At 31.7% G+C, this 27,867-nt stretch overlaps 1 protein-coding gene across 50 annotated transcripts in view; it reads right to left on the bottom strand.

Annotated features, from left to right (window-relative positions):
• Positions 1-27,867, bottom strand: part of LOC145328421 (serine/threonine-protein phosphatase 2B catalytic subunit 2-like) — a 74,583-nt gene that overhangs the window by 28,042 nt on the left and 18,674 nt on the right. For all 50 annotated transcript variants that reach the window (XM_080172072.1, XM_080172070.1, XM_080172086.1 and 47 more), the window contains exons 4-10: positions 25,083-25,159; positions 22,228-22,354; positions 21,617-21,741; positions 19,635-19,746; positions 10,884-10,969; positions 7,241-7,300; positions 3,611-3,758 (exon numbers count right to left, since the gene is read on the bottom strand). In XM_080172072.1, coding sequence (XP_080028198.1) covers positions 3,611-3,758; positions 7,241-7,300; positions 10,884-10,969; positions 19,635-19,746; positions 21,617-21,741; positions 22,228-22,354; positions 25,083-25,159 — 735 coding nt within the window. The remainder of the gene's footprint in view (positions 1-3,610; positions 3,759-7,240; positions 7,301-10,883; positions 10,970-19,634; positions 19,747-21,616; positions 21,742-22,227; positions 22,355-25,082; positions 25,160-27,867) is intronic.

Here is a 27,867-nt window from a genome sequence, read left to right as displayed (position 1 = left end):
TATACCTAATCTTTTTCTCGTAGGTACAAAAAATATAAAATCTACTTATAAATAACATTTAGACCGCTAGTTGACTTTTACTTATACGTAAATGTCATAAATATAGTAGAAGTTAGCATAAATAAATAATTCAAACACATAAAATATTAGAAAAAAAAATTATTATTTGATCCCAAATAGAACTTTTTGTAATAAATCCATGTTTATTGACGCAGCAATACTATTTTCATGAAAAACGGTTCGACTGTTACTCAAAGATTGTTAACAGTGGAAAAAAGTATAGGGGCAGAGGGGAAAATATATAACCCTCTAACTAAATGGTTTCCAAACAACCCTTACATTGCAGAATCTTTGTATGAAATTACTAATATTTCAATGTCATTGAACAATTAAAATTTAAGTGTCCTCTATATAAGGTGGTTTTAGGGCGTGATTTAAAAAAAAAACATAACGCAAAATAATTTAGCAGTTTAGGATGCCCCCAACCCCACGTTTTATTTTAGCAAATCCGTAACTAATAGAAAAAAAGACATGGAAATCACCCCCCCCCCCCACACACACTTCTTAACTTTCATTCATTAATATTTTCTTTGGATTTTTTTTTACATATTTTCATTGGTATAGGTATGGTGTTCATAAGATGGCTGATATTTATTTCTGACTATAAAAAAGTTTTAAAAAGGGATAAGAAAATGTTCCCTAAAAAATAAACCTCATGTACGTTTAGGGTAATGGCGGAAAAATTTAGACACTTCTAGTTTGTCCAACTAAATAAATGTTTCAATTTTAACTTTGTAAGATTACAATTTAATACAAAACAAAAAATGAATTTAAGTAACAGGATGTTAGTTTGTAAGTAACAAAGGGTCTCACAAAGCACTGAACCGATATGGTTCTCCTTTAAAAAAAAGCTATTAGGTAAAGGTGAAGTTTACAACTTAATAATTTTGGCTGAGGGAACCTACACCTTCCAAAGACATTGCCCCCAATATCTTGTTTAAAGTTAAAAGTGGAGGTTTGACTTATCCAACCCCTACTTCCCTCAATTGCCCACCAAAGCCTCTAGGGGCGTATCTGCTAGCAATTAAATTGCTGCAATGTAAAAACATCATGTGTGTGTGTATTGCACTTATTGTCCTGGAATACATTTGAATAATTAATACTGCGACCTTTCAATAATTTTTATATAAAAGTGTGAATTCATTATTTCATAAAAAAATATACTAATCATAAAATAAAACATACCTTTTTTATCTTTTAATTGTTAAAATATCATATCATGTACTAAGCTATAAATCAGAACTAATCTTTTTTAGGTAAATAAACAATACTTTTACATTAATAAATTAGTGTAGTTTAGACTTGGACAAAGCGTTTGATGCATCCACTTTTAAAGTTTTTAATTATTTAAAAGGGGGAGGGGGGCGGATGTGCCACTTTTTGAAACCAAAAGTAAAACTGCATGATCTCAACCCATAAAAGAGTTACAGCTCTAAAATTCAGCACAGCAGTTGCTTATGTGGAGAAGAATATGGAACTGTGAAGAAATGGCGGCGTTTTCCGCCCAAATTTTTTTTTGCCTTTTCTCGCCAGAATAGACAATTTTCAATCATCTGAGATAAACTTTATTTTTCTCATAAAAATTTCCCTTATATTTTCACTTGACACTTGTAAGATTTTACACTTGCAATCTTTTTTAATATTGACATGTTTGAAATATTACGTGTTACGTAAAAATATAAGGGAAAGGGATAGTTCTACGAAGTGTATTTAAAGAGATAAGGTACTTAGAGTAGTGAACTTTTATATGTCTTAGTAGAATATATTAGGCATTGGATAGATATGATTATATGTTAAAGAATTTTTTACATTGACCAGACCAAACTTTTTTTATTTGATAATATCTAATAAAGTTAAAGTGATTTGCCACATAAATTACATGACAATGGTCTATTTTTTTCCAAATATGTATAGCCAAAACACCAATATCAGAGAATCTTTTTCCACATATTTCACAAGAGTTATAAAAAAATTGAACAGGGGTTCCCCTTGAGACAAGTTACTTAAAAAACATAAAAAATAACGTCCGGTTCACTATAGGACAGGTTTTCTATAGATTCTTTTTAAAAAAATAAAGAAAACCGTCCGGTTTACTTACAATATACACATTATCTCACGCGGAAATACCAACTAACCATACAACATATATATATATATATATAAAAAGACCATTCTCATGTAATTTATGTTGCAAACCACTAACTTTTTTAGATATTGTCAAATAAAAAAAGTTCGGTCAGGTCAATGTTAAAATTCTTTATCACAATCATATCTATCCAATGCCTAATATATTCTACTAAGACATATAAAAAGATCACTACTCTAAGTACAATACTAAATATTTTATTGGTCATTCTTTGTTGTTATGTGTATTTTGTTGTATAAAAAGTTTGAAGTTCTATTACCTAACTAGTAAATGCTATCTAAAGTTGTATTTATGACAAAAAAGTTTTTGCCATATATAACATGCAACGAAGTTGAAAATAAAAATGGAAGACACATTTTTTAAGGAAATCCCTGGTCAAATCTTTTAATTTTAATCCATAACTTTATATTATGCACTACTACGTTATTTAAAATAGAAAAAACTTACAGTTCACTATTTTTTTTCAAATGCACTTCGTGAAACTATCCCTTTTCATGAGAAAAAAAAGTTTGTCTCAGATTATTTAGAATTGTCTAATTTGGCGAAAAAAGGCAAAAAAAAAATTCGGCGGAAAAGATACTTTAAAAGGATACTTTAAACAAAATATATTAGCAGATTTGTAAAAAACAAGTTACTGATAAAAAGATAGTCTATACATATATGAACTAAGTAAATTAATTGTAAGAAATTAATTCCCAGACAGGCAGAGCATCTAATTTAAAATTCAAATAAGTTGTCACTTATGACGCAGTGTTAGCCAACAATTGCGTATATTAACATAAAAATGATATTTTTTATAATAAATATAAATCATTATTTTATTGTTAGACATGTTCAAAAGCCTTGTTCAGCAAAATATTGTATATTAAAATAAATTAAATATATTTTCATTCCTAAGTAATTTATAATCAAAATATATTATGATTGTACTCCTTTTGTTTAATTTTAGTTAAAACAGGGGGCAGATTTTCATATATTTGAATCATTTATACGTATTTCAGGTTTGAAAATTTAGATCAACTTTTGATAGTTATAAAACTAAGGAGAGGCATATTGACTGGGTAAAAAAGTGTAATATTAACTTATAAATGTAATAGTTAGATATGAAGACTTCGATCTATTTACATAAATATAGTTTTTAGAAAAAAAAAACTATTTTGTAATAGAGAGTAAGGATACAGAAAATTAGAAAAGACTTAAAAATCTAAATAACTGCATACGTAGTTTAAGAAATAAAATTTCATCATTTTGAGTAACGATGTACAGAAAATTATAAAAGATAGCAAGAAAGACATCTAGATACCTGCATAGCTAAAAGATATACAAGCATTCTCTCATCCGGTCACGCAGAGTAAGGATAGACAGATATGGATAGAAAAGATAGCAAGAAAGACATCCAGATACCTGCATAGCTATAGAAATAGGAGCATCCTCTGACAGAATTATGACTGAAATGCTCAGCATTCCTCTCACTGCCAAAGTCCTCGAGAGGGTCGGACCACAGCAGGTCGCACATGGGTCCGAACGCGGGAGGCTCCTTAAACCGGTCCAACTAAAACAAAAAATAACTTTGTTAATATCATACTTATGTGAAAATGTAACAGGATGTCTGTATTTGTGTATCTTTACAACGGATCTCGCTTACCGCTAAACTAATAAGGTTCCTAGATAAAATACCTACAAAAATTTTTGTTATAACCCCAAAATAAAGGGGAGGATCAACCCCCTCTCCCCCCTTTTCCTCTAGTGCCCCTAATAATTATGAAAGTATACTTTTTTTATATAAGAAATATTTTTCACTTGTTAATAGTAAAGAATAAAATATGTTCACTTGTTCAAATACTAAAGACATTAATTTCAGGCATAAACGAATATTATTTTTCAGCTGTTTCCCTTTAAGTTCCTTGCAATCGACAAAATCCCCCTATTTTCCAATATAAATTGAAATAATCGGAGAGGATAATTTTTTTGTGTGTTATTGTATCACCTTAGGTTAGGTTCGGTTATATTAAGTACAAGGTACCCCCACAGAGTATGAACCCCTCTTAGGGGTTCACTATTAAGAAAAAACAACATCCCTCATTTCTAAATTTGAGGGGGGTCCGGGGTTATCTGTGTTAGCAAGTCACTTTTTTATCTTTAAATTTAAAAAAAAAACAGACTAACAGACATTTCAAAAAATAGAAATATCGATACAAGGATTCCTATGTGCATGACATGGATATCGATCATACAGCGTATATAGCAACTGCATAGAAGGCAATACACAATAGGGGTGTTTTCACTTACACACACGTACATCAAATTAGCAAATTAGAATACAGGGTATGTAGGAGAGGACAATAAGCTGTTTATTATACTAAGTCCCCAAAGTTTTATGATAAAGTTTCTTATTCGTTAGCTTGAAAACTTTGGGGAACTAGTATCAAATTTTTGTTGATTGATTCTTTAAGTCGAGTGTTAAAACAATTCAACCACTAATTTTTATCCAAGGAAAAGGTAATTTTGTATTTAATCTTTAAGGATGTACAAAAATTTATCGGCCATTGTCTTATCCCTGATTAGAACCGTATATAAATAAAAACTGCCTCTCTCCCTTTTTATAAACACCATCCCATAACATGCTGCTATTGCCCCTTTTTGTGTATTTGAAATACTATCTGGATGTTAAAATCTGCGGTAGTAAATTCACACCATTATAGTATAGTAGGCATATATTATTACTTTGTTAAACAGGCAAAACATTTAGCATTTCTTCACAGCAACAAATATGTCTATGGATAGCGCAATTTAAATGATTTAAATGATTATTTACAAAATTACCCCTTCTGTAGTTTAAAATTATTTGTTCAAAAGTTTAGAACAAACTAATTAAAGTTAAAAAAGTACCCTAAGTTTTTAAGCAGACAAATAAGATTAAAAATTTATTAAGTTACAGCTTTCATGGCTCACAAAACAAATAAACGTTATAGAGTAGGTGGTTAAAAGCCAAAAGTTTTTTTCTAAATCTACTATTGTGTTTTGTTATACTGCTTTACTAAAACACTTGATAAGCAGAACATTAACTATAGGTATTACATTTGCCTACTATTGTTTTACATATGTTTCTTCAATAAATCTATTAAAGTAGGGAGGTTTTTTTTTGTTTCTTTATTAAGATTTTGTAAACCAAATGTGTTCCCATTGTAGGTCCCGATATATTTAGACTATTTCATTTTAAATCTAGGTCTTGGGATAGTTTTAGGCTATTTTACTTCTCTCGCTCCCCTAGAAGCGAGGGGCATAGCAGGAGGTATATTTCAATTAACTCTTAAGAGGCATTTGGGATACTTTAAGCAATCCAAGGAGTTTAAACTTATATATAATTCTTTATAGAAACAGCAGTTTAGCCCTCAAATGATTTTCTTAGAAGAAAAGTAAACAAATAAAGGTTTTATATTATTTACTAAATATTTAATCTTGCTGTTATGTAGAAACGTCTTGTTTAAACGATTATTAGAGGACAATTACTAGCTGTTGACTACAGAACTATGTCTATACATACATAATATAAATATCATAATGGGTATTAAACAAAGAATGAATTTTAAGTATCATAATAGGGGGATGGAAGGTTAATTTATCTTTAATTGTCCTCTCCATGTCAACAATTTTGATAATTTGAGTAGTCTTGACATTAGAATAGCATTTTATTAAAAATAACACGAAATATGAAAAATTTTAACTTAATCATTTCCCCTAAAACTAATTCTTAAAAATAATAACTAGGCCTAATACAATGGATCATAATTGATAAGAAAATGAAAAACAAATAATGATTGAAAAGTTTACACACTTCTAGTACCAAAAAATTACAATTCAATTAAAGATGATAAGTACCTAGCAAGCACAGAACCCCTACCCTCAATTTTTTTTTTATTGAGAATAAAAGCAGTTTTTATCATGTCTAACCCCTACTTAAAACTCTCTCAACCTACAAGGATACCCTATACCCAACATAACCGAAGATAAAAACTCCCCTCCCCCCCGCTTGTGATTTTAATTTATTTTAAAAAGATGTTGGGGAGAGGGGGAAGGACGGAGGTTCAATACTCTACCTTCCACAATATGGGAAGCCGCCAAGAAGTTTTAAAATAAAGCATGGACTAAAAAATCTGCAAAAACATATGCAATATTTCAACTGAATTCATATTGGAAAGGTTATTGAAACAAGTATAAAAATATATCAAGATAACAAATATTTTAAAAAGTGAATATTTTCTAAATTTAAGGTAAGTCTGTGTAACCGATCGATTGTAACCGACAGCTATCCTAGGCATGTCAGAAATATCCTCTAGATTTTTTAAAGTTTTCATGATAATTCCTGTAGCAGTCCGGTACAATTTTAAAAGCACATCAACTATAATATAAATAGAAGGTCTGTAGGTTCATTTTCCATAATATAATCAAACTATTCACTTGATTTTTTGACTATGGATTCCTAGGACGATTATGTAGTGTTATAAGCGAAGCAGTTCAATAATAAAGGGGGGGGGGAGTTTTGACACATTTGCATAAACCGTGTGTACTGTGTATAGGCTTTATCTTTGGACTGAGAGGATAGGTTATTAATGATAAAATCATTCTTATATAATGAATTTTCTTAAGTTTTTTGGATAGGCCTCCAGGTGGTCTCTGGAAAAGTAAAAATAAGACGAATTTTTTAATTGAAGAGTTAGAGTTCAACATATAAAACAAAAAATGCATCTTTTATTTTTAAATATGTAAATACCATTCAAAAAGAAGCATATTTTGTTTTATTAGTATACCTCTAACTCTTAAAAAAAAAATGCCTTTCCAGAAATCACCTGGAGGCCAACAACTCCTGAACCTGGACACCTGCAGCTCCTATCCAAAAAATCTTTAAACTTGGGAAAATTTATCATTTAAGAATGATTTTATCCCCAATAACCTATCCTCTCAGTACAAAGATAGAGCCTATACACACGGTTTGCGTAAATGTGTCAAAACTCCCCCCCCCCTCTTTGTACTTACTTTTCTAATGTCATCTAGTGTGTGGATTTCAGGACTCAGGCCACCGTGTACGCACAGAAACTAAAATAAAATAACATTGTTAAATATCTACTAGGTATCTAATGGCTATTCAGTATCTATCTATCTAAACTCGCGCGACCGTGTACGCACAAAAAATATAATACAATATTATAAAACATCTACTAGGTATCTTCTGGCTATCTAGTATCGATCTAATCTGGACTCCGGCCACCGTACACACACAGAATCTATAAGAAAATAACATGGTTAGATAGATTAGGTATCTGCTGGCTAGTTAATAACTATTTAGCAAACTTTTTACAAAAGAGTAATTTCGGCACCTCGGGTTAAAAAAACTGGTTTTAATCTTATAATTGTACATTTTGTATCCGCAGAAAGCGGTTTATAATACGAGGCGAGAAATAACTATCATGATTATTGAGAATGTATCTCAATTTATCATCATTGTCTTATCCCTCAGGATCCCTACATTAATTATAAATCCACCTACTGATCCAACCTTTTTAAAAGCGAAGCTTTTCTATAATTAGGGTCGGTCCGTCCGTACGTCCGTCCGTCCGAGATAGTTAGCTTTTATTCGTTAATTTAAGCATGTTAGAATTGTCCTATCGATTTCAAACTTTGCATGGTGATTTCTGTAGTAGTTAGGTACGATTTAGAAAGCGTAGCAACTCTCTAATTATTACCAAAATGTCCGTACGTCCATTTTAAACATGTTGATTTTTTTTACTTTTTTAAATAGCCTTTTTTCGTTAATTTAGGCATGTTAGAATTGTCCTATCGATTTCAAATTTTGCATGGTAATTCCTGTAATAGTTAGGTACGATTTAGAAAGCGTAGCAACTCTATAATCATTACCATAATGTCCGTACGTCCATTTTGAACATGTTGATTTTTCTACTTTTTTAACAACAAATTTTTATATGATCTAATTATCCGTTTGATCTAATATTTGGTATATTGATTACTGGGAAAACAAAGAACAATATTTTAAGCGAAGCAACTCTATAATCAAGCCCTAAAGATGTCAGTATGTCCATAAACATTATCCTGTATCAAGCAGTTTTTCAACAAATTTACTTACAATTTTGCTTCGAATCTTATACTTTTATATTCTGATTTTTCAGTTCAGACACTATACAAGTATTAATGTCCGTTTGTCCTACCGTTTCAGTGCTTCGCTTTTATGGATGTTGTCATCCTTGTTTCTGTACGTTTCAATTCAATTCAATCTACTTATCTAAAAAATTTAAAAATTTGAAATTACAAACTGCTTTTTTATGTAAAATATAAAAACAATTTTAGGGTAAAATAATACCTAGGTAAATAAATAAATGGTTGTAGTATCCAACAAAAACGTGATATCTAGCGTACCAACAACTAACAAATGCAAATCTATTTAAAAATAGTTTTTTTTTGTTCGTCCGTTAAGATCTTGCTGGCAACTGAACCGGACGAGCTCGACATTTTAGGGATCTTTTATATAGGTCCTATATTGGTATAAGGCTATTTAATTTTAAAATTTAAGTATCTGTATGGTTCTGTACTCTTACTCCACCTCGAATATGAAGACCCTAGATGTTAGGGGCACATCCGATGATTAAAGTAAAACATTAAACGTTTTTTTTTTGCAAATGTCAATAAATAACTTTTTTTGACATTCCTATTGAAGTTTTTGCCTATTTTTCATACTAAAGACAGTCACACAATTCATGAGAGCAGCTAAGCTCCGAAAAACATTTATCATTGTGCATTTAAATAATTATTCTTTCCAAAGTAAAAGGGAAATGTACATAGAAACCAGGGACAAGGATATACAATGTGACAAAAGAATAGTAATATGCAATACGGAAAATATAAAATAAAATACTTACAACACTTGCCCTTGCAAAACTAGTATTTAAGGATATTAGGCTTTCCAATTTCGATTCTCATTAATCAATGATTAATTTTGAGTAGTCGAAAGGCCGTAAAATATCTCCTTTTAATTGAAATATTTCATGAAGAACTATTAGATTTTTTTGAAAATTAAATAAATGTTCATCTTGATTGATCTTAACATATATTTTGTTTTACTGTTTAACTATTCACTTAACTAGCGGCTACACCCCCTCCTCCCTAAAGGGGAGGAGGGGGTTTAAGCTCTCCACTTCAATTTGTTAAAAAAAGTGTATCTTTTCTGAGGGCGATTTTTCTTAGGAGGTTGAGGTTATCTCCCCCAAAAATTAAAAACATTATCTAAACCTTTAGGAAGCTGAACAGAAAAACATTTACTTTTACTTTTTCATCTATTTTATAGAAAACAGATATCAAACATAGCATAGAAACCGAGAGCCTTCAGGGATCAGAGATAGGACAATGTCAATGATAAATATATTCACTACAACTCAAAGTTTTAAATAATGTTGAACAAAGTAATGTAGATTAATTTAACAATCATTGACCTCTCCCTGTCTCCCTGTATGTAACCAGTTATGACAGAGACCCAACTCCTAAGTTATTATTATAAAAGTTTATATTTTTAGAACTAATGTTTATTAATAGAATGGTATTGACGACGAGCTATGTTTGCTGTCTTAATCCTACTTTGTTTATAGGTTAAAAATATAAATAGTACAGATTAAATTAACACTTTTAATCAAAAGTAGCTGTTCCCCTAGCATCTAAGGTCTTCACCTCTCATGAGGGAAACCCTTAGAAACCCCACCTTCACACTCTTGAATTTTTGTAACAAATTAACTACCCTTCGCCCAAATAAATAATGATAAAACCTGACCTGGACCTACATTAAGATTGAATCTATTTTTTTGGGTGTCCTACATTCTTTTACAAATCCACAAAGTAACAAAAAAACGCTATATAAATGTATTTAAAACTTCTTGCACATATACATATAATTCTAAAGTAGTGATGGCAATCCGTCGAATTTTTGGGCCGGATTCGGATTCCGGATTCTTAAAGAATCCGTCAAAGAAAAAATTGGCAGATTCCTTGCGGTTTCCGGATTCTTATTTTTGGCGGATTCCGGATTCTAGCAATATTTTAAAAGGATTTTTTATTTTTTTTTAAAAATTAAGTGCAACATATGTCCTAAAAATCAATGTTCTTGGTGTTCTCTATAATTAATTTCCGAGAATCGAACCAGATTTTAAAAGATATTATATATAATGATGAAAATCTATGCCTTCAAAGAGGAGGAGTTGAAAGAAAAACTCAAGACGCTAATTTTAGCCTACCAAATAAGAATCCGGAATCCGCTATTAAAAAACGGATTCCGGATCCGGATTCAAAAATTGGCCAAAAATTGGGCGGATTCCGGATTGCCAACCCTATTCTAAAGTATCCAAGATGTCCAGTAGGATCGTAAGAACAGCCTAGTACAAAGTCTTTAATTGGTAATGTATTAAGTTCCTTTAAAAATCCGCTAGGAGGCAGCTCAGTATTAAAACTTTTGCTCTATTGAGTTATCAGTTCACGTCAGATGTCTCACCTGTTGATTTATTAAAGCAGTCCTTACCCAAGTAGTATATCTAAGTAATACTAATATCTAAAAAAAATCCGCAAGAAAGCGATACAAGTGTATCCCAAATTTGGTGCTAAAATGCATCGCTAGATGTCTCACCTGTTGGTTCATAAGAGCAGCCAGTGGCAGGCAGTCGAATGCTTCCATACACGCATCATATACACGTTCTGTGTACTTTATCTTGCCTAAAAAGAAAGATATATAAATAATATTAACAAGTTAGGCAGGGATCTAAAGAGATAGGACAATGGTCGATATATTGATGATCATACACAAAATTCCCACTTAAATAGCGTAAAGTTAATAGTCGAAACTTGATACCAACCAATAAAAATTCAATAAAGTCCACAAAGTTACTAAGACAACATTATTATAAAACTAAGGGGACTATTGTTATAAAAATTCTCTTTTAAGAGTGGCAGAACAGTTATTTATCGCATCGTATTATAGACAACTTTCCGCGGAGAGTGAAATAAAAAATTAGAAGATTAAAATCAGTTTTGTTAGACCCGGGATGCCGATGGCACAGGCTAAAAAATGGTTTAAATCTTATGATAGTTCATTTTTATATTCGTGGAAACTGGATATAATACGATGTTAGACATAGTTTTTCAATATGGCTGATAACCGGTTCTAATCTTCCGGCTATAAATCGGTTTCAAGCGATACGAGAAATTAAATTTCAGGATTTGTTTTTTTACACCACCGTTTTAAAAATAAAACAAAAATATTGGCGGAAGATGTAAAAACAATACATTACCTATCAATCATGTTTTAGTATTAAAAACATCAATTAACATAATTATTTTTAAAACCTTCCATTCATAAAAATGTAAAACCAGTCTAAATTAAAATAAGATAGGGTAAGGGGGGGGAAATTTCGGTTTTTTTTCGGTTTTTTTGAAAAAAAATGGGGTAAATATTAATATATTCAAATGAAACCAAGACCAGTAGAAAGCTTATGGAAAGGACTATCAGGTCCTAAAAGGACATTATCCTAGGACTTTTAGAAGTTGGCCGAAATTGACCGCAAAAAAGTTACCGATATTTCCCCACCACCGGGGGAAATATCGGTAATTTTTTTCAACCTAAAAAAAATCGATGAAAAACGGCCAAACGGCCAGTCGAACATAAATAATCATAATTAGTATAGGTTATAGGGATTATCCACAAAAAGTTTCATAATGATCGAACTATTCCTTCTATGTTAAAAATGAATTTTTTTGAAAGACGCGAATTTTCGATTTTTTTTTTCGAAAATTTTTTTAAAAAAAACTTAAAATTAATATAAGAAAAAAACGTATTTTATTACTTTTTAGGCCTGATCCTAAAAAAGCTCACATTAAACTATAGATTTAGCCCAAAAAACATGAAAATTGATTAAAAATTAACCTCAAAAATTGAATTTGAAGCAAAAGTGTCATCTTTGCAAAAAATCTTGACTACATTTTAACCTTAAAAAAATCGATGAAAAAAGGCCAACGACCAAACAAGCGTAATAAATCATAATTAGTATAGGTGATTGGGATTAACCACAAAAAAATTCATAAAGATCGGACTATTCCTCCTATGTCAAAAATATTTTTTTTTCAAAGGACCAGAAATTTTGATTTTTTCCTCGCAAAATTTTGATTCAAAAAATAAAATTAATTTTTTTTTTGTTTTTTATCTGTTCTATTCATTTTTAGGCCTAATTCTTAAAAAGTCCATATGGAATAATAGATTTGACAAAAGAAAACATGAAAACATGACCTTAGAAGTTGAATTTTAATTTCTTTTGAAATTACCGATTTTTCCCCCGGCGCCAACTTTGTTCATTTTTGAAAAAAATATTAACCCGATTTTAAAGCTCTCAACGGATTTGGAAAAAGCGGGCAATTTCTAGTTCAAAAAGTTTTTCAGATCAGCTCTAGGTCTTACCAATTTTTGTGTAGGTCGATCTTTACACACCTACTAAAAAATTTTTGGGAAAAAAAAATTTTTCGTCCGACTTTGAGACCCAATAAGTACCCTTAATATTCATCTCACAAAAAATTCATATTATACTTTTTTGTAGGCAATTTAATAAGGAACAAATTTGCTTTTATGTTTTTTTCTGTCATTTGAAAGGAACATGGAGAAAAAGGTCATTTAATGAAGGTAGGTCGAAATTACCGAGAATAGCCCCTTACCGAAACTTCCCCCCCCTTACCCTAAAACCTTGAAAATTATAATTTGGTTTTAATCAGACAATTGCGTCATTACCATTCTAGTTGTTCAAATTCTTTTTAATCAAATATTTTCACATCAAAGCTTAAGTAAGAGAAAAGTATTCTTTTTATCAAACTAGCGGCAATGCACCTAGAGGCCTAAAGGAACACTATTTTCTTTCTTGTGTGTGTGTAGAGGGAAAATTTTACAGGGGGTGATTCTTTATAAAGGGGGTGGAAGTAACCTCCCAAAAAATAAATTAAACCTTCCCTGGACTAATAAGAATCTTCACCACAAAGGAGAACCATATCGGCTATATTTTTCATGTTGGCTGACCAATATACATATATTTTAAGCAAAATATTATGGGAGAAATATTTATTTACATATTAATTACCAATTCTTATATTCATTATCTCTAAGGAATAAAAGGGGGGGGGGGGGGGGGGTTTAATGCAACCATCTCGTAATCAGTGAGCAAATGGCACTTAGAATTCGAATTTAGATCTGAACTTTTGCATGAGTAATCCTTGGTAATTCTATTTTCCCTAAATCGAACAAAAAGTTGGAAAAGTAACAGCTGGCGGCTCAGCCATTTAGCCGTTTTTTGCCTATTTTCAGGGTAAATTCATCATCAATTAAGTAGGAATCAACTTTTTAAAACATATTTTTGGTTTAATTCATGTTAGCAATAACCATTTTTAAAACTTCTAGTACCAACAGCTACCGTCTAGAACCGTTTGATAGCGTTTTGGAGTGGAAAAGAGTATTATGTGGAGATAGGTTTCGTGACTAATTTGCAATATATAAATCCAAAAAATGGCATAACGGCTGAGCCGCCAGCCGTTAGCCGTTACTTTTCCAACTTTTTGTTCGATTTAGGGAAAATAGACCTACCAAGGATTACTCATGCAAAATTTCAGACGGAAATTCGAATTCTAAGTGCCATTTGCTCACTGATTACGAGATGGTTGCATTAAAAAACCCCCCATTAGTTAATATCAGACTTAAAAAATATTAGGATGTATAGGTATGTAATTTTAAAATACTCTTTTCATTCATCTTTAGAGTATAGTTGCGTCAATATTAAGTTAAATAAGAATATCTTTATAATTTTCATTAAATTTAAATTTCTAATAACATTTTGCTAAAATTTGATATTAGATATTTATTAAATATAATTCAGATGTTTTAAGAAGTAACGTATGGTTTTAAAAGCTATTGATCCATCTCAACCCAAGACTACTTTATCAAACTAACATCTTTGTTCAGGCCAAATATATATTTCAAAAACATAAGTTTTCATTCTCAATCGTCCTGTAAAGGAAAAAACACAATTCAGAAAATAATACATACAGAAAGTCTCTTTTTGAAAAATCTTAATAAGATATTTAAGATTTTTCTTTTGATTAAATGAATTGTAGAGATACATCGCATCCTTATAAAAGGTTATGTAATTTAAAATGCTGTTAAAATTAAATTTTGATAATTTATATTAATAAAAACACATACCTATAAACTTTTTTGACATTTTAAACATATCTACACTCCCGCTACATTTCTTTTTATGGTCTAGCAGCAGACCAATACAAAACAAACTAAAAAAGACAGCTGAAAGAAAGGGTTGAAGATTTTGAATGGGCGTAGCAAGAGAGGATTGTAGTGTGGTTGTTATTTTCTTTATTTTTTTAAGAAGTATGTATGTGCTTATCAAGATCTCTAAAAGAAAGGTGTAAAACTTTTTGGCATGTCTTAGGCTATATTGAGAGGAATAATCAACTACCAATAAAAAGTGTCCTATAAAAACAGGCATATGAATCATTCACTTTTGAGAGTTTTCCAAGGAAATCGTTTTTTTCTTCAAAATTTACTAGTAAAAACTCACTTGAGGTTAGGGGCTAAGCCATTAGCATTTATCAAAGAACATAATATTTAAAAATTTACAAAACTAATAAGAACCATAACATTTAAAAAGATTTAATGGGAAATAATATATAAAACTTAGATGTACTTACTCTCTCTTCCTAACAAAATTTGTCTTCCAAGTATTTCAATGCGCATAGCTACTCTATTACTTTTATACTATTCTGTCACTAATTTAATTTGACCCAAAACATTATATTATCTCAGAATCAATGTGCCTAGTACAGCACAGACCCCCCCCCCCCCAAACTTTGAAATAAATTGATTATAATGGGGGAAGGGGTGGTTCTACATGTGTTAAGTATTTACCTTAGGTTAGTTAATATTAAGTGGTATAGGGTTGCCTGGAAGCCTTAGGTTAACAGGTAAGTCCCTGCAGTATTAAGCATAAATAAATAAAACCCCTTATTTTTAATTTATTTTAAAAAAAGGCTTTATGTGCTCGCTATACACTTTGAGGAGAAGCACCTAATGAAGTGACAATTGAGATTACTGAAAAAATAACAGTTGTACAGAAACTCTCAATTAGAATTGAGAAGACTTTAATAAAGCGAAATATATTTTCTACGCAGTGTGTTCTTGTTGTGTAGTTAGCTCTAGCCGCACGTTTTTTAAAAAATAACTACTTGAATAAAGAAAAATAAAACAATCTTTTTATCAAAATATATATACTTATGTAGATGACTAAGAACATCATAAAATTATATCTTCGCCACACATTTCTAACGTCGTCCTTGTTTATTTTTGTAAAACTATTGATCTTTGTAATATGATATATTTTATCTTGTCCTGAATAATAAAATACAATATTTTTTAGTCATCATTTAAAACAACCAGTTATTTTTTGAAAACAGCAAAGGTACTGAATAGAACATGTTTGGCAGGTGAGTCAGTCTGAACCTGTAGTGTTCGGGCATGCCTACCACAATAACTTTACTGAAGCGACACTAATTCAAAATGTTTCAAAGAAACTTTATTTTCACGCCTGCTATTTAAGATAGACGGCTGAAATTTCTTGACAACATTCCCAGAACAATATTAAAGTAAAAAATATCCATGGTGGTCAGACTGCTTTTTGACCGCTTCTTGGCTGCAAATAACTTTCTTAATACACTTAACTTAAAATATGCTTTTTTAGAATGTTTGTAGCAATGAAAGGACATATTTTTCTCTCTATTTTTGTCTTGATCCTCCTTTATTAAGTGTAACATCTCTACAAGTTAAGTCTTTTGGAAGTTAATAATATTGATTCCTAGGATGATTAGTAAAGTAAGGATTCATTATAATACAGTAGTTGTAATCTTTTTAACAAGTAAATGGATCTCTTGTGTGTTTGTCTGTATATACCGAAGAATCTCGCTGACCACTGAAGAGAATCGTATGGTTCTCCTTTACAGGGAAGCTTCTCATGGGTCCCTGGAAGGTTAATAACTATTTAGGGGAAGGATATAACCTCCCTACCAAGAGAAATCGCCCCTAGAATTTAATTACAATTTAATATGCCCGGATCTACTAAATTTCTTACTTCCATGGTCAATTTTGATTTCTAATTTTGTGTGGATGTTTAAATTTTAATTGCAAGAAACCTGATACTCTAAAAGGTGTTTCCACCTGCCAGTAAAAAATTTCAGAACTTAGACAAACATATGTATAGCTATTAAAATATGTAGAATAATGTTTTTATCTGTAGCTTATGATCTCGCTACCACTGAACAGATTAAGTTCTTCAATAAAGTAAAAAATTATATATGTTAGTCCCGGGATGTATCCCCGTACACCCTACTTATGAATAGTACCTCTAGATGCTAAAGCGTAGCCACTAATTACATACCTATATCGGAAATAGCTCGACTTATTGTGCTTTGCTTTTACAGGGAAACTTTTAAAAAGTTTTGAGGGATTTTAGACTATTTTCACACCAAAAAAAAAATGAGAAGAATAACTTATTGGATAATACAATGAAAAATCATTTTTATTGGCGTCATTGTAATTTTTTGCAAGTATCGTCAATAAATCATTGAATTTTCCGCATATTGAATTTAATATTTTTTGCCAACAATATATCCTAGTAAAAGGTAGCTGGTTGCGCTATTAAGAAAAACTTTAACAGTTTAGATTTAACACTTCTCATAGAGCAAACAGACACAGAGAGAAAACTTTTTATAATCCAAGAGTAAAAATATTGTATTAATGAATGTTGTGTGTGTATGTGTGTATCTATGTGTGTGTCATGTGACCATATATAGGAAGTAGCTCAACAATAGTAAGCTAACAACGATTTTGATGTTAAATGAACAATAAAGTTAAATCTTACAGGGATCCATTCCCAATGATGATGCACAAAATTGCCATAATTTTTAGTTTGAACCAACCAGTATAAAATATATTAGTACCTAAAGTTTTAATCATTGTATAAAACTTGGGGAAATAGTTTAAATATAAAATCCAATGCCCCTATGAAGTATATCAATAAATAACTAAATAGGACATAATCCATTCGAAAGATTTAAATCCTTTTTTATATTACTTGACTTTAATCAATAAAAACAATAAAATCTAGCAAGCGTGATTTCGTTCATAATATTTACGGACTTACAGATTACAACTATTCAGTAGCTACACTTCTTTAGTTTACATTAGCTACTATATGTTGACAATTAAAATGGTTCTCAATAAAACTAATGACGTGAAATGTGGAGAAAATTATAAGTTTTATTTTATAGAAATGTTGTGTGTCCATACACGATCTCGAAAACAGCTAAAATTTCATATAACCAGATATCCAGAGCAGGTTTAAAACTATTTAGCCTATAACAACCCTCGCTTCCCTTTAGGAGACAAATTAAAATTAAAACATATTTTATTAGTAAATAAATCAATTTGTTATTCATAGTATTAGGTAGGTAATAGAAATAAAGATGTTTTTATTTCTTTATATTAAATGATATTATTATACAAAAGAATTATTATCATTTATAAGAAAACAAACAGGGTGTTTCATAAATTCCGCATTTGATTCACATTATTAAGTCAATTTTTAACATAACAGTAAACAACTATACTGGCGGTTTCCCTTAAAATGCCTCGTCGTGCTCAGAATTCCATCCCTTATTTTGAAAAATTGTATGAAGTTGGGGGGGGGGGGGTTAGTTTTTTAGTGGGTTTGTCATATTGGGTAAAGAGTAGCCTCGCAAGGTTAGTCCCCTCTCCTCAGGGAATAGGAATTAGGAAAATTATTTAACAACAACCCTTTAGTTTTTCTGCCTTTAAGCGAATACAAAACACTGTAATCATAGGCATAAGTTATTGTACACCATAAACAAAATACATAATAGCTATTTTTTTTTTTGGAAGATAAATAGATTTGTATTTTGTAGTGATGGGAATCCGGATCCGGAATCCGAATCCGGAATCCGCCCAATTTTCGGCCAATTTTGGAATCCGAATCCGGATCCGGAATCCGTTTTTTATAGCGGATTCCGGATTCTAAATTGGTAGGCTAAATTTATTTTAAATAGGTTAGAAAATACCAAGCACATTTTTAGGACATACGTAGCACTTAAATTTTTAAATTTACTAATGTGATGTAAATGTTTTAGTTATGCTGGAAGTCAACACTTTAAACAAATCAAGGCTTCAACCAAGTAACATAGTGATAAATTAACGAAAAAAGCTATCCCTCTGTGACGGACGGCCTTTTAAAATACTGCTAGAATCCGGAATCCGAATCCGGAATCCGCCAAAAATAAGAATCCGGAATCCGCAAGAATCCGTCACTTTTTTTGACGGATTCCTTCAGAATCCGGAATCCGAATCCGGCCCAAAAATTCGACGGATTCCCATCCCTAGTATTTTGTATATTTGAGCGTTTTATTATTTTTTCTTCTAAAAAAGAATATTTGAAAGAATGGATTTATTACCCTAGATGTTCAATCATACATTTTTTAAGGGAATTCCTCGCAGACTAAGTTTTTGTTTTTAATTGGTCGCATATCATTCAACCCAAAATACGAAAAGCGACCTAAGAAATTTAACTATTTACAGAAGGCTTTCTATATATGGATAATATCTGCCCTTTCGTACCAAAATGTGTAAACGTTCTAAGCAGGGGGGGGGGGGGGATTTTTAATGAAATCATCTCGTAATCAGTGCGCAAATGGCACTTAGAATCCGAATTTAGTTGTGAAAATTGCTTATGTAACAGCTGTGTCGCCAACCATTAAACCCATTAACCGATTTAGGTAAAATAAACCCACCAAAGATTACTCATGCCAAGTTTCATGACGCAATTTGTATTATAAGCGCCATTTACGTTCTGATTACGAGATAGTTGCATGGCCAAGGGTCTAATTTATTGATTAGATATCTACAGGGTTTCGGATCCGCATTGATTTTTTGCGGATCCGGATCCTCCAAATTTGGTCAGTGCGGATCCGGATCCGGATCCTACCGGATCCGGTTCCGGATCCTTGACAATAAAAATAAAATCACCAAACTTTTCAAAAAATATTTATTCTTTAATTCGAAGTCAAAATACTTTTAATTTTCAAGTCTGACCCTAAACCTTAAAGATTGGCTCTCATCAAGAGAATGTCTGAGATTTTATATAAATTTAGGTAGATTTTTCCATTTTTTTGCGGATCCGGATCCTTGGACTCGAAAATATGCGGATCCTTGCGGATCCGGATCCGAAACCCTGGATATCTAGAACTACTAAGTTTATTTAGTAATACTTACATTCTTGTTTGAAAGTGAAATATTCAGTGAGATGCCTGCACTCATGATTTCCTCGGAGTAAGAAAAGGGTTGTTGGGTAGCATAACTTCAACGCCCACAGATACAGCACACACTTAAATAAAATTAATCTTAGTATACTTTAATTATTGGTTGGAAAAAGGGACTAGGATGGGTCGATTTTGAACATTTTTATCGGAGACCTAAGCGGGAACCTGCACCTGATTTATGTAAGTATATTACACCTCTGGGTGATTTAACAATTATCTCAAGTCTCAGGAAAATAAATATAATTTTTACCCCCTATATCCAGTGATCTTAGGAGATAGGACCATGGACGGTAACAAATGTACAGTCTGTGGATTAAAAGGGAGGAGTAGGTTGCGCTATTAATCCGTAAAGCTTGTGAGTTTAAAGTTAAAAAACAGAAGTAGAACGATAAAAATTTAAGTTAACTTTTTAAAAAAATCTATAATTCTTTTCAATAAGAAATACAAATATTAAGTGAATATTATCGTTCTAGGGTAAAGCGGGGCGAACTCGGTCTTTTTTTCGGTTTTTTGAACCTGCAAATCGTAAAAATTATTTTTTTTAAATGGGACCAAGACCAGTAGAAAGATCTCGGAAAAGTCGATCAGGTCCTAAAAGGACGTAAACCTAGGACTTTGGGAAGTTTGTCAAAATTGATCTCTAAAACGGCACCGACTTCGCCCCGCCTTGAGGCGAAGTCGGTAGGGCATTTTCAAGCTTTGAAAAATCGATGACGTATTGATTTTATTACAGCATGCCCAAAAGGTAAAAGTTGCTAAATGTAATAAAGAGTATGCACAAAAATTTTTATTAAGATAGGTCAATTTTTTCTACCAAAAAAAATAATTTTTCCGAAGTACGCGAAATTTGACTTTTTTTTTCGAAATTTTTTTTGATAAAAAACATAAAAATACTACTAGAAAAAATAACTTTTTATGACTTTAAAGGCCTGATCCTTAAAATTCAGGCAATTTTGAATAGATTTGGCCAAAAAAAAAATTAGTTCTATTAGCAAAATTTCCTAAAAAAATCAAGTTGAAAAAAAGAGAAAAGTTTGGCAAAATCTGTGGTCGATTTTCCAGCTTCAAAAAACCTATGACATATTGATTTAATTACAGCATGCCCTAAAGGTTAAAGTTGCTAAATGTAATAAAGAGCATTCACAAAAAAAATTATGAAGATCGGAAAATTTTTTCTACAAAAAAAATTTTTTTTTTAAGTACGAGAAATTTGACTTTTTTTCTCGAAAATTTCACTTTTTTATATAAAATTGAAAAAGTTAGTATAAAAAGTGAAAAAACCGAATTCGCCCCGCTTCACTTTTAGTCGATTTAAGAAAAAACTATACAAGCTTTTTTAAAGTTTTAAACGGAAATGGATAGCCTATTAGATTCTTAATAAGTCCCCTGAAGACGTCTAAGCTCTAGCTCTTACCAGTTTTTGTCCAACTTACCGTTTTTCCGACCGAAGCAAAAAAATCGAAAAAAAAATTTTTGTCGTCCGACTTTAAGACCCAATAAGTACCCTAAAAATTCATCTCACAAAAATTTCATTTTATACTTTTTTGTAGGCAATTTAATAAGGAACAAATTTGATTTTATGTTTTTTTCTGTCAGTCGATTAGAACATGGAGAAAAATGTCATTTAATGAAGGTGGTCAAAAAAATACCGACTTCACCTCAAAACCGAGATCGCCCCGCTTTACCCTACTATTTTTAAGCCTTAAAAACTTACACCTTTGCGGATTTTAGCGCAATCTACTCCTTCCTTATTGGTTGAAAAGTCAGAACACTAATAGTTTGTAAACTAACCAATCAACAAACAAACAAAATACCCAAAGTTTTTAAAGTCAACGAATATGATAACGCAGTCATAAAAGATTGGGTACCTACCAGTCTAATTTAGAGTCTGGAGTCCCAACCCTCCTGACCTAAAACCTTGATAATGCAACCTACCTCAATACTAAAGTATCCTCTGTCGACATAATCGCCTAAGAATAGATATTTAGTGCTTGCGGGGGGACCTCCAACTTCAAATAGTTTCATCAAGTCGTAAAACTGTCCATGGATATCTCCACATACTAAAATTAGAACAGGTTATTAGTTGAAACCAAGATGAATAGAAATATGGATGGATAGAGAGATTGATGGATAGTTAGATGGATGGATGGATAGATAGATGGATGGATAGAAAGATGGATGGATAGAAAGATGGATGGATAGGTAGCAAGATAGATGGGTAGCAAGATAATGTTAGATAAATAGCGAGAAAGATAGATAACGAGATGGCAAGATAGATAGCAAGATAGATGGATAGAAAGATATATGTTAGATAGATAGCGAGATAGCAAGATAGATAACGAGATGGCAAGATAGATAGCAAAATATATAGATAGCAAGATAATGTTAGATAGATAGCGAGATAGAAAGATTGATAACGAGATGGCAAGATAGATTATATAGCACAATATATATATAGCAAGATAGATATCGGTTCAACAATAAACGAAATCTTAAGCTACAGACAGACAGATACACATCCTGATACTTTTAGATGGCAACATTACCTGTGACTGGAGCCTCGAGTTCAATCATAGTTTTCTCCGCTCTCAGCAGCGCAGCACCCTCGTTTATGATTTTAAGTGCGGCATGTTCGTCTATTCTACCCTCCAGAATAAAATGCTGCTTTAACACCTATAAAAGAAAAGAAGTTTAAATTTTGATACTTTTCATAATGATTTTGCTGCAGACTCAATCATCCTCTCTAATTGTCAAATTACTGCACGGCGAAATGATACCTACTTATGGCATTTTTACCATTAGAAAATTTTAAATTCTCGCCCCCTCCCCTTCCCTCTTAATAATTATTAGGTAGACTTAGTAATATAAACTTTTTCATTGAAACCATTTAGAAATTATTAAAAGTACATTTGTGGATAAAAATAATATTGTACTTTACAACCTTTGACAGAAAAAAATATTTGTGAGACCATCTGTTCAGTACAAGAAGTGCTTTATAATAAAAAAATAACACGAATACAAGTGTTTTAAATACTGGATACTCCAGTATAAAAAAATTTCACCAAAAACTTAAATCTGTCAATCTTGCGTAGCAGACAAGAAAATACCAGTCCCCCACAGTTACAAGCGGACAGACGGACATAGTAAAGTATAGAGCAGCTTTACAACTAAAAGCTAAGTAGATAGATAATTCAATTGAATAGATGGATAGAAACTATTCATCAACAATTTGACAAAGGGGAAATCAAACAAAGTTAAACCGAAGGGAAATATTTATTTAATATTACCTACTAAATGGTATTCTGTACAAAATATAATAGTAAAAAACTACGGTCAAAGTTTCATGGATTTTAAAAGATTAATTTGTGTAAATTTTAAGTCTTCACGCCAATATTACAGAAATATTTGATTTCAATAACAATTGCAACATGTTTTTTTGTCATCTCTATTATATAGCTTTATATATATACTAGCGGCTTTGCCCCTAGCCTCTAGGGGCTACACCCTATATAGTTATGGGAAGTCAACCATTCTTAATAGAAATATTCAAAAAAATTATTCTTTGTTTAATTACTCTGTGGTAAAATTAAACCCAGGTTGTGCGCTTTACGCACAAAAATTTTAATTTGTACAAATTAAACCCAAAAATTTCAATTCGTAAAAATTAAACCTAGGTTGTTCACATACACAAAAATTAAAATTAAAAAAAACAAGGATGACAACATCCATAAAAGCGAAGCACTGAAACGGTAGGACAAACGGACATTAACACTTGTATAGTATCTGAACTGAAAAATCGGAACATAAATGTATAAATGTCGAATCAAAATTGTAGGTAAATTTGTTAAAAAACTGCTTAAAAACAGGATAATGTTTATGGACATACTTACATTTTTAGGACTTGATTATAGAGTTGCTTAGCTTATAATATTGTTCTTTGTTGTCCCAGGAATCAATATACCAAAAATCAGATCAAACGGATAATTAAAACACTTGAAAATTTGTTGTTAAAAAAGTAGAAAAATCAACATGTTTAAAATGGACGTACGGACATTCTGGTAATGATTATAGAGTTGCTACGCTTTCTAAATCGTACCAAACTACTACAGGAATCACCATGCAAAGTTTGAAATCGATAGGACAATTCTAACATGCCTAAATTAACGAATAAAAGCTATCTATCTCGGACGGACGTACGGACGGACGGACGGACGGACCGACCCTAATTATAGAAAAGCTTCGCTTTTAAAAAAGCTTCGCTTTTAAAAATATTTAATTTTTTTTTGTTTTGGGGGGGAGGATTCATGGGGGCTTCGCCGCATGTTCCAGTGGGGTTCCCTCACCCCAATAACTGGTTTTTGTTTACAAAAATTTTGAAAAATTATAAATTTTGGAAGTAGGGATTTTTTTATTTTTGGGGGGGGTTGGGGTGTCCCACCCCCCAAGAAAATAGCTTAAAACCACCAGAGGACCAGCAGGTATATTCCCAGAAGGGTAGAGCCCAATTTGATCAGCAGTTACTGAGATTTTACAAAAAATGTAAAAAAAAAACATTTTTAGGGGGTGATTTTTTTTATTTTTGGGGGGGTTAGGCGTGTCCCACCCCCCAAGAAAATAGCCTAAAACCACCACAGGACCAGTAGGTATATTCCCTGAAGAGTAGAATCCGATCGGTTCAGTGGTTACCGAGATCTTAAGGGACAGACAGACAGACGGACAGACATCAAGCTACTTTGTATTATAGATGGGTCATATTATAACAGATTCAAAAATAAAAATAATTGGGGGGGTTAAGAGAAAAATAAAAGAATAGATAATGGAGATATCTAGATAGATGAATAAAAGTATAGGTATAAAAATAGATTTAGATTAATAAAATTACTTTATCTACCCTGACGTACAAACCCAACCTCATTATAAAGTAGCTTCGCTACTAAATATATGAAACATAAAGAATTTATTATAATTGGCAAGGGAAATTTTGTCCTTTATTTAGGTTGCTACAATGGTACTCATTTATTAGTCAGTACTATTATCTAGTAGGAGGAAAAGAGAAGTAGTATCAAGGATGGATGGGTGGGGGGTATCGTTATATTAGCCAGCTGCAAGGACCATTTTATTAGAGATGCGACATCTAAATAAACATAAATCTATTTCTCGTATTCATTCGAATCCGGTGGACAAATACCGGTTCTCATCAATACGAAAAAACTATGTCTAGCATCGTATTATAAACCGCTTTCTACGAATATAGAAATGTACAATCATAAAATTAAAACCATTTTTTAGCCCGTGTCTTCGGAAACTCGGGGCTAAAAAAACCGGTTTAATCTAATAATTGTACATTCTATATCCGCGGAAAGCGGTTTATAATACGATGAAAGAAATAACTTTTACATACCTCTGGTTTTGGTCTGTTGGTTCTGGAGTCGAATACTTCCGAAATGGTTAGCTTGTTCGAGGGGGGAAAGGGCACACCTGAAAAGAAATACAAAAATTATGAAAGTAAACAAATACTTAAAACAATAACCTTTGATATAGTTCCTGGGAAGGTAACTCCAACCACTTAAACGAAATCGCTCCTAGAATAAATAACCCCCCCCCCCCCAAATAAATTATATGTAAATCTAGCATAGAAGTATTTAGTACATTTAGTAACATTTTATTTATTTTAAAACCTTCTCATATTACTTCCTATAAACATTCATAGGCAAACTTAATTGTTATAAATGTTAAGTGTTCTGGAGCCGGAGCCGGGAGCAGCAACATTTTTGGTGGAGCCGGATCCGGAGCCGTATTTTTCGTTAAATACGGCTCCGGCTCCGGACTAGCTAAAAATGATTTTTTAAAGTAATATTATAATTTGGCAACGGTCTATTTCCATATAATAAACTGAAAAACTATTGTTACTTAACAAATAGACACACATCCTTCTACTTTTATATAGCTTTAATCAAATAAAAGCAAAATATTTTATATTATTTATTTTATTTTATCAAATTCAACAATGAAAAAAAAATTGATATATTAATTTTAAGGTAGGAGCCGGAGCCGCATCAAAATTATACGGCTCCGGCACCCTGCTTTACGGTAACAAAATATTGCCATTTATCATTTTTTGTTATCTTTTTTTTATCCATTTATTAACATTTACAGCGTTGCAAACCCCAAAGTTTTGTGTTTTCGATATGTATGATTGACAGACCATCAGACAAAGTAAATCAAATACTAGTGATGGCAATCCGTCAAATTTTTGGGCCGGATTCGGATTCCGGATTCTTAAAAGAATTCGTCAAAAAAATGGCGGATTAGGGATTCTTATTTTTGGCGGATTCCGGATTCGGATTCCGGATTCTAGCAGTATTTTAAAAGGATTTTTAAAAAAATTAAGTGCTACATATGTTCTAAAAATTAATGTTCTTGGTGTTCTCTATAATTCACTTTCGATAATCGAACCAGATTTTAAAAGATTTTATATGTAATGATGATAATCTTTGCCTTCAAAAAAAGGCAGTTGAAAGAAAAAACTCAAGACGCTAATTTTAGCCTACCAATTAAGAATCCGGAATCAGCTATTAAAAAACGGATTCCGGATCCGGATTCCAAAATTGGCTCAAAATTGGGCGGATTCCGGATCCGGATTGCCAACCCTATTAAATACTAAAGACTCATTGGTGTAAAAAATCTTCCCAAAAAAATCAGCAGTCCATCTTAAATAACAGCAGAGGAAATCAGAGCTGGATCTTTAAATCATTTTAGTGGTGAGCCAGATCGGGGTGAGCCAACTTTCCACCAATGAGAGCACAGCATTTTATGAAATGCCACGCTGTGATTAGCTGAAATTCGGCGCACCCCGATCTGGCGCACCACTAAAATGATTTAAAGATCCTGCTAAGGCTTTTCCCTTAAACATAGCTGACTGACAAACATTGCGAATTATTAGGCATCTTCGCTACTAAAAATGTACCAATAAAACTCCCGATGCATAATACAATAAAATAATTGAATTGACTCATTAAGAGAAGCAATAATTTCCAACTTAATTACTGATAAGAATTTTAATTTAATTCTACTTGTTCAACAAAACTTTACATAAAAGTTTTTTAATTTATTATTCACCACAAGGATGACAATGTTCTGAAAAAGCAAGGCAAAGCCAATTCCCACCCCCTGGCCCCTTATCTCCTATTTTTAATTTGATACTAAATATAGAGCAAGTGGGTCGTGAGGGTTCAGTCATCAACTAATGGGTAGTTCATTTTACTTAAAAACCACTTATACTTAAATCAGTTAATAGAGAACATTCAAGTAGCATGTCAACTGGAAAATATTGACTCAAAACAAGATACAATTTAGCTAGAAAAGGAGACATTGGACTTAAAATCACACAGGTACCCAAAGTTGTTTAACTACATTATCTTGCTCGTTGGCTAAACAATTTTTGGTGGTACTTTTATATAATTTTGATAGGTTGGTTCCAAAGTAGAAGTGTCCAAACTTTTCCTCTACTAATTTAATCTACAAAAGGGATTATTTATTATTTTGTTTATTGTTATTGAGAATGTACATAAATTTACCGTCCATTCTCTTACCCCAGTAAATTATAGAGTAGCTTCGCTAAAAATAAAGTTTAAGTGCAATCGGATGAAAACAAAAATATTGCTCATTTAATTTTATTAGTAGCTAGCAAAGCTACTCTAAATTTTATTATCCGTTCTCAATAAATATAAAGTGATACATTTATGTAATCAAAATTCTACAAGTTGTTAAATTTAATCTGTTCCATTCGAACCTGTCCCAATAATAAGTCATATATATCACTATGTCTATAAGTGAATATTTAAAGTATACTTACTATGTATGTTGTCATCCTTGTTAAATAACACACAACATAGCACTTTTTTAGCCTAAGAATTTGCTCTTGTTTTGAGAGTATTGACAAACACGTGATTTGTGTAAACATTCCGCATAACAGAACAGACAAAGATGTCAGAGGAGGTACAAAAACAACATTGTTAGCCCCTACGGGGTTTCTGATTTACTAGGCTGTCAATAAATACAGGTGATTTAGTTGGCTCTGTAAGAGGCAGAGCATCTATTCAGTAATTCATGAGATACGACAGTAGTACGTCTGTAATGCTTTTGTTAAACCTATTTTTCTTGGCTTCTAATAAAGATAAAAGGGT

The sequence above is a fragment of the Acartia tonsa genome, chromosome 9, assembly GCF_053477335.1.
Source record: "Acartia tonsa isolate MP-2025a chromosome 9, ASM5347733v1, whole genome shotgun sequence".
NCBI lineage: Eukaryota > Metazoa > Arthropoda > Copepoda > Calanoida > Acartiidae > Acartia > Acartia tonsa.
The sequence above is the reverse complement of the archived record's forward strand: the minus strand, read 5'-3'. Positions and strand labels throughout refer to the sequence as shown.